Source organism: Lucilia cuprina, chromosome 6, assembly GCF_022045245.1.
Source record: "Lucilia cuprina isolate Lc7/37 chromosome 6, ASM2204524v1, whole genome shotgun sequence".
Classification (NCBI taxonomy): Eukaryota; Metazoa; Arthropoda; class Insecta; order Diptera; family Calliphoridae; genus Lucilia; species Lucilia cuprina.
The window spans coordinates 9,839,238-9,848,058 of NC_060954.1; the positions used below are offsets into that span (position 1 = coordinate 9,839,238).

The 8,821-nt window shown below is 30.5% G+C and overlaps 1 protein-coding gene across 2 annotated transcripts in view; it reads right to left on the reverse strand.

Annotated features, from left to right (window-relative positions):
- The window catches only part of LOC111690744 (zinc finger protein jing), a 142,506-nt gene extending 140,022 nt beyond the window's left edge, over positions 1–2,484 (reverse strand). The window contains exon 1 of one of the 2 annotated variants that reach the window (XM_046955186.1): positions 1,263–2,484. In XM_046955186.1, the coding sequence (XP_046811142.1) occupies positions 1,263–1,957 (695 nt within the window). In that variant the 5' untranslated portion in view covers positions 1,958–2,484. The remainder of the gene's footprint in view (positions 1–1,262) is intronic. The other variant, XM_046955187.1, reaches the window with a different exon arrangement.
- Positions 2,485–8,821: the final 6,337 nt, after the last annotated feature.

Below are 8,821 nucleotides of genomic sequence, written 5' to 3' on the forward strand. Positions count from 1 at the left end.
TAGAACAGAACTAGAACAGAACTAGAACAGAACTAGAACAGAACTAGAACAGAACTAGAACAGAACAAGAACAGAACTAGAACAGAACTAGAACAGAGCTAGAACAGAGCTAGAACAGAACTAGAACAGAACTAAAACAGAACTCGAACAGAACTGTATCAGAACTAAAACAGAACTACAACAGAACTAGAACAGAACTAGAACTGAACTAGAACTGAACTAGAACTGAACTAGAACTGAACTAGAACTGAACTAATACTGAACTATATATGAACTCGAACTGAACTAGAACTGAACTAGAACTGAACTAGAACTGAACTAGAACTGAACTAGAACTGAACTAGAAATGAACTAGAACTGAACTAGAACTGAACTAGAAATGAACTAGAACTGAACTAGAACTGAAATAGAACTGAACTAGAACTGAACTAGAACTGAACTAGAACTGAACTAGAACTGAACTAGAACTGAACTAGAACTGAACTAGAACTGAACTAGAACTGAACTAGAACTGAACTAGAACTGAACTAGAACTGAACTAGAACTGAACTAGTACTGAATTAGAACTGAACTAGAACTGAACTAGAACTGAACTAGAACTGAACTAGAACTGAACTAGAACTGAACTAGAACTGAACTAGAACTGAACTAGAACTGAACTACAACTGAACTGGAACTGAACTAGAACTATAACTATAACTGAACTAGAACTGAACAAGAACTGAACTACAACTGAATTACAACTGAACTACAACTGAACTAAAACTGAACTTGAACTGAACTACAACTGAACTACAACTGAACTAGAACTGAACTACAACTGAACTAGAACTGAACTACAACCGAACTACAACTGAACTAGAACTGAACTACATGCGAACTACAACCGAACTACAACTGAACTAGAACTGAACTGGAACTCAGCTAGGACTCAACTAGAACTGATCTAGTACTGAATTAGAACTGAACTAGAACTGAACTAGAACCGAACTACAACCGAACTAGAACTGCACTAAAACTGAACTACAACTCAACTAGAATTTAACTAGAAATAACTGAACTAGAATTGAACGAGAACTGATCTATAACTGAACGAGAACTAGTACAAAACTATAACTAAGACCGAACAGTAGGCAATCGGTAGATTCTCTACATTCTTTTTTTGTATTTCCTTTCATTAATCTTTCTCTTTGCAAATTCGCTCAATAACGGCTCAGACTTAAACTCTAGAATATAAATAAAAAACTGAAAGTTAAACTTACCTGTCAGAAGATTCTGATGAATCATAACGATCGGTGCAACGTTTCTTTTTATTATGTTGTTGTTGAAGATGATGCTGATGATTGTGGTGATGATGATGATGATGGTGATTATGATGGAGATGCGTTTGATCTCCCGCTAAACAAGCAGATTTTAAAAGAGCAGCTGCTGCAACTCCCGCCTCTAATGAAGATAAAGACGACGATGATGATGTTGAAGACAATAAATTTCCTAAAACTTTCGATGAAGACGACAAAGCAGACTTTTTGGTTGCATTTTGTTGAGATCTTTTAAGGGATTGAGATAATGTTTGAATATCCCGGGAAGTAAATAAATTTGTTTGATTGCTATTACGTTTATTAGACGCAACAATGCCAAGATTACAAGATGCTGTTAGTGATGAGGATAAACTCTGGCTGGCGGGCAAAGAAGGTGGATAAAATTCAGGCTTTTCTACAGCCGATGCTAATGATGATGGTGATGATGATGCTGTTATAGGTATTTTATTAAAATTATCTTCTGTTTTGTCTATTATTTCATTCTTTGGTTTCTCTTCTAAGATTTTAGTTGTTTTTAAAGTGGCCACCTTATTGACACTGTTATGATCTTTACTATTTTTCAATTGATCAAATAATGAGAGTCCTGCATTGTCTAAAGACTCTTTAGTTTCTTTATTTATTTCCAGGGAAGAGCTCATTTTTATTTGAAGGGCGGGGAACTGGTGGTTTTAGAGAAAATATGTATATATATTTTTTTTTTTATTTTTTTGTTAAATTTGTTTTGTAAAACATTTTTATATAAAAAATAATTTTATTTTTTAGTTTTTAGCACTTTTTTCCTTGGTAAAACTTTGAGCACTTTTTACTTCTCTTTTAAGAAATTTTTAAAATATTTTTTACTAAATTTTCTTTAATTTTCACATTTTTCTCTTAAAATATTTTTGAAATTTTTTTTGTTAATTATCTTTCTTTTTTTTAAATTTTCTTTAATTAATTTGTATTTGTATATTTTGTTATTTATTTAGTTTTCATGGAACTTTGTAGTCAAGATTTTGCCCGTTTTTTATCTGAAATGTAGAAAAAAAAGAAAAAAAAATTTATTTAAAATTTTTTTCAAAAAATATAAAATTTTTTTTTAAATTTCAATTTGTTCTCAAGAGGCCTAAGTTTAAAAGAATCTTATAAAGGTCTTATTACTGATGTCAAAGTTCATTTCCTTTACCATCAATCTTCATTTGAATTCATTTCTTTAATCAAATAAAATTCATTATTTTTTTAAATTTTCTTTATTCTTAAAAATTTTAAATTAAAAAAAAAACTTAAAACAGCAGCAACAACAACAATAATAACAACAACAAATTATAAAGTATTAGGTCAACAAGCTTAAAATGCATTTCGTGCAGTAACTAACAACAACAACATCAGTATACTAGTGGCAACGTCAGCTTTTATTTCCGGCGAAACGAAGCAACAACAAACACAACAATCATTGTAATAACTTAAAAAAAATGCAGCAATAGCAACAAAATAATCAACATTCGTGTTATTTTCTTGGTTTTTTTTCAGCGCAGCATTTGAGTGTGTGAAGTTATTTAAGTTTTCTTGTTGCTGTTGCTGTTGCTTTTGCTGATATTTATGTTTGTTGCTATCTTTGTTGCTTTATAGAAATTATGCGTTTTTTTCTTGCTTTTGAACACAGCAACAACACAATGTTTCGTAACCGGTTTCAAATGCACAGCAATATTTTAATTTCTTTAACAACAACAGCAAAATTTATATTTTACCAAACCCAACAAAAAAACAATATTGCTGCTTGCGGGCCTGGCTCAGTTATGCGAAGTGAATGAAATATGTATAAAGAATAGTAGCAATGGAAAGGAAAAAGGACAATTCTATAGTCCAGACTATAGACTATTCTATAGTCCAGACTATAGACGATTCTATAGTCCAGACTATAAACGATTCTATAGTCCAGACTATAGACTATTCTATAGTCCAGACTATAGACTATTCTATAGTCCAGACTATAGACTATTCTATAGTCCAGACTATAAATTATTCTATAGTCCAGACTATAAACTATTCTATAGTCCAGACTATAGACTATTCTATAGTCCAGACTATAGACTATTCTATAGTCCAGACTATAGACTATTCTATAGTCCAGACTATAGACTATTCTATAGTCCAGACTATAGACTATTCTATAGTCCAGACTATAGACTATTCTATAGTCCAGACTATAGACTATTCTATAGTCCAGACTATAGACTATTCTATAGTCCAGACTATAGACTATTCTATAGTCCAGACTATAAACTATTCTATAGTCCAGACTAAAGACTATTCTATAGTCCAGACTATTGACTATTTTATACTCCAAACTATAGACTATTCTATAGTCCACACTATAGACTATTCTATAGTCCAGACTATAGACTATTCTACAATCCAGACTATATACTATTCTATAGTCCAGACTATAGACTATTCTGTATTACAGACTATAGAATATTCTATAGTCCAGACTATCGACTATTCAATAGTACACACTATAGCCTTTTCTTTAGTCCAGACTATAATCTGGACTATAGGCTATTCTATAGTCCAGATTATCGACTATTCTATATTCCTGGACTATAGTCCAGACTATAGACTATTCTATAGTTCAGACTATATACAATTCTATATTCCAGATAGTAGTCTATTTTACAGTCCAGACTATAAAATATTCTATAGTCCAGACTATAGACTATTCTATAGTCCAGACTATATTCTATTCTATAGTTCACACTATAGGCTATTCTATAGTTCACACTATAGACTATTTCAAAGTCCAGACTATAGACTATTTTATAGACCAGAATATACACTATTTTATAGTCCAACCTATATTACCACACCATATTCTATAGTCCTTTTGTATTCTTTCCTGTTTCTTTAAAGATTTGTTTGAATCAGTTTGTTACTCTAGTTGTGTTGGATTCTGTTGTGGTATTTTGAATGTTGCTTGTGGAGTTGCTGTTGTTTAGTTGGTACAATCGTTAGCTTTTTCTTTTGGTTTGACCAAACTACAACAACAACAATTACCACAAAAAAAAAAAAGAAATAAAACATTAGTCATTTAAGAATTTATTGCATTTTAAGTTTAACCAACCATAATTTTATGATTAAAATCGTAAACCACTTAAACACAAAATGAAAAAAAATATATATAAAATAAAAATAAATAATAGAGGAGGGGCAACAGAGGCATTCTTATAATTAACCACAATTTGTTAATAAATTTTAAAATTTTAACTCACTTAATTTTTCTTTGTTTAAAAAAAAACACGAAACATTTATAAAAAATTTTCTTAAAAATTATTATTTTTTTTTAATTATCAGCGTTTTTTGTGCTGTTGTTGTTTTTGTTTAATATTAAATAAATTATTTAATTAAATTACAATTTGTTTTGTTCTATTTTTTTTTCTTCACATAATGATTAAACATACTTTTTTTATAAATTCTTTAATTTTTTTGTTGTAATATTTTGGTTGTTGTTGTAGATTTATTAAATATTTATTTTTTAGAAATATTTTTATATTTAAATCATTATTTTTAAAATTCACTACACATTTTATTTGTGTGTTTTTTTATTATTATTGTAGTTTAATTCTATTCACTTCAAACACACACTCTCATTCAAACACGTTTACGCGCAAACAAAAAAAAATAATAATTTATCTATCATTTCGTTACACTGTGCAAACTTTTAGCATTAACTAACACGACTCTTAAAAAGTTTATAAGTTAGCGACACGAATGCTAAACAAATACTAAATTATTATATTTTTTTTGCAATTTTATTGTTACTCAGAAAAAAATATTGCCTGTTGTTGTTGTTGTTGCTGGTTCTCCCCATATCTGCAGCAGCAGCAAGTTGTTTTTTTTTATTTGTATTTGTATATTTTCGCCCTGAGAAATAAAAAATAAAAAAATCAAAACCAAAACAAACGATAGCCGACAACAACTTAAAGTTGTTTGTTGTATTTTTTTTAACATCGTTTTATTGTTCGTTATTAGTCGTGTTTGCTCCCCAAAAGCTTACGATTACAAGTTCGTTGATGTTGGCCTCTTACCATAGCAGGCATGGGAGTTTTAAACAATAGACGATTCTATATAGTCCATATTATGGAGTATTCTATAGTTTAGACTACAGACTATGGACTACTCTATAGAGCAGACTATAGACTATTTTATAGCCCAAATTATAGACCATTTAATAGTCCAGGTTATAGACCATTCAATAGTCCAGACTAAAGACCATTCTATAGTACAGACTATAGACTATCCTATAGTCCAGTCTATAGACTATTCTATAGTCCAGTCTATAGACTATTCTATTGTCCAAACTATGGACTTTCCTATAGTCCAGACTAAAGACTATTCTATAGTCCAGACTATAGACTATTCTATAGTCCAGACTATAGACTATTCTATAGTCCAGACTAGATACAATTCTATAGTCCAGGCTATAGATTGTTCTATAGTCCAGACGATAGACTATTCGAAAGTAGTGACTATAGACTATTCTAAAGTAGTGACTATAGACTATTCTATAGTCCAGACTATAGACTATTCTATAGTTTAGACTATATACTATTCTATAGTTTAGACTATAGACTATTCTATAGTCCAGACTATATGCTATTCTATAGTCCAGACTATAGGCTATTCTATAGTGCAGACTATAGACTATTCTTTAGTACAGACTATAGCCTATTCTATAGTCCAGACTTTAAACTATTCTATAGGCAAGTTTTAGACTATTCAATAGTCCAGACTTTAGACTATTCTATAGTCCAGCCTATAGACTATTCTAAAGTCCAGCCTATAGATTATTCTATAGTATAGACTATAGACTATAGTCTAGTCCAGACTGTAGACTATTCTATAGTCCAGCCTATGGACTATTCTATAGTCCAGGCTATGGACTATTCTATAGTCCAGCCTATGGACTATTCTATAGTCCAGCATATGAACTATTCTATAGTCCAGCCTACGGACTATTCTATAGTCCAGCATATGAACTATTCTGTAGTCCAGCCTATGTACTATAGAATAGTCCAGCATATGGACTATTTTATAGTACAAACTATAGGCTATTCTATAGTCCAGACTATAGACTATTCTATAGTCCAGACTATAGACTATTCTATAGTCCAGACTATAGACTATTCTATAGTCCAGACTATAGACTATTCTATAGTCAAGACTATAGACTATTCTATAGTCAAGACTATAGACTATTCTATAGTCCAGACTATAGACTATTCTATAGTCCGGACTATAGCCTATTCTATAGTCCAGACTATGGACTATTCTATAGTCCAGACTGTAGACTTTTCTATAGTCCAGACTGTAGACTTTTCTATAGTCCAAACTATAGACTATTCTATAGTCCAAACTATAGATTATTCTATAGTCCAGACTATAGCCTATTTTATAGTCCAGACTATAGCCTATTCTATAATCCAGACTATAGCCTATTCTATAGTCCAAACTATAGACTATTCTAAAGTCCAGACTATAGACTATTCTATAGTCCAGCGTAAAGATTATTCTATAGTCTGGATAATAAACTATTCTGTTTTTTAATTATTGGTTCCCAACTCTGTGTTTCGTTTTTATAAAAGTATTCCTCGTGTTTATGTTTTTTTCTTTTTTTGCTTTTTGTTGTTTTCATTCGTTTTACGATCGTAAATAAGATTTTTATTGTTGTTATAGTAGTTAACATATCTCTCTTGTTTAATAGAATACTAGTGGAACCGATAGAGGGAGCGAGAGATTGTAAATATTGGGGCTTGTTTGGCACATGTTAGTGTGATTGAAAATACACGACTCCAAACGAAATACAAATTCTCATATATAAATATTAAATAGTCGTGCTAGAACGAGTATTATTGTTTTGATTTTTTTTAAGCTCTCTTGTTTGTTTTGTTTTGCAAAGAACAATAACAACAATAACAGCAGCAGCATTATACTAACGTGTAAAGTTTGCATTCTTTTTTTTTTGTTTTGCTGTGTTGCGAAACAACAAAAACAAAGTAAACATAATGCAAACTTGTATGGGGCCAACAAAACTTTGCTGTTGTCTGAGAAATATTGTTGTTTAGCTACAACTACAACAAGAATTAAGTTTGTTTCCCCAATACTTAGCTCGTTTATCATTGAGTTACAAAAAAAAGAAAAGAAAACTGCAATAACAAATAAAAAAAAAAACAAAATACAAACTTTTTCATATGCAATACAAGGTATTCATTCGTACATTAACACATACTTAACTATCGTTAGAACCCGAGAAAACTTCGTGTTTTTCTTTTCTTTCTACTATTTTTCAATATGTTTTCAGTCATGCACTATAGTTGCAATTGTTAACAACAACTGCATGGGAAGTAAATTCCTGTATTTTTTTTTTTAATTTTTACTATAAAAAACTAAGTCCCGTTTCTTTGATGTAATATGTTTTTTTAATTTTAATCTTTCCTACTTTGTATGGTACTTAAAATGCCATCGAATAACAACAACAACAACATTGATAACCTTCTTTTTTCTTCACCATCAGGGTTAATTAGAAAATTGTAATTTAAAGACAGGAAATTAATTTCCTTCTTTAGGCGTTTATCACAGGAAAATTAGTTTAACTGGACTGGTTGGTAGTTACATATTTTGCAAGTAAATTGTTAGTAATTTATATATGTATTTAATCAGATAAGAGAGTGTGTGTTTTTATTCATACATTATTGCTGATTGATCTTGAGAGGCTTATTTTCTAATGGACTTTAGTCTCATAGTTTTACTTAGAGGTTGCAAAATTATCAGGAAATTAACCAATGTGCTATAGTTTGGACTATAATGACTGTATTTCTATAATTGAGATTATAGTCTTGACTATAATCTAGCCTTCTAACTGGACTAAAGTCTAACCCACAGACTAGACTATAGTCATATAAAAAAGGTTTGCCTTGTTCTTAAAATCTGAATAAATCTTGATGAAGTGTCAAGATTTTATCGAACAAGGCCGAACCCTTAATCTCATACGAGGAAGAGGAAGTCTAGTGTATAGTGTAAAGTCTCAAGTCTGATGTATAGTCTAATGTATAGTCTAAATTATTGTGCAATCTATAGTGTAGTGTAGACTATAGTCTATAGTCTAGTCTATAATCTAGTCTATAGTCTAGTCTATAGTCTCTAGTATATACTGTAGTCTTTAGTCTAGTCTATAGTCCAGTCTATAGTCTAGTCTATAGTCTTGTCTATAGATTAGTATATAGTATAGTCTATAGTCTTGTCTATAGTTTAGTCTATAGTCTAGTCTATAGTCTAGTCTATAGTCTTGTCTATAGTTTAGTCCATATTCTATCGTCTAGTCTATAGTTTAGTCTATAGTCTAGTCTATAGTCTAGTCTATTCTCTAGTCTATAGTCTAGTCTATAGTCTAGTCTATAGTCTAGTCTATAGTCAAGTCTATAGTCTAGTCTATAGTCTAGTCTATAGTCTAGTCTATAGTCTAGTCTATA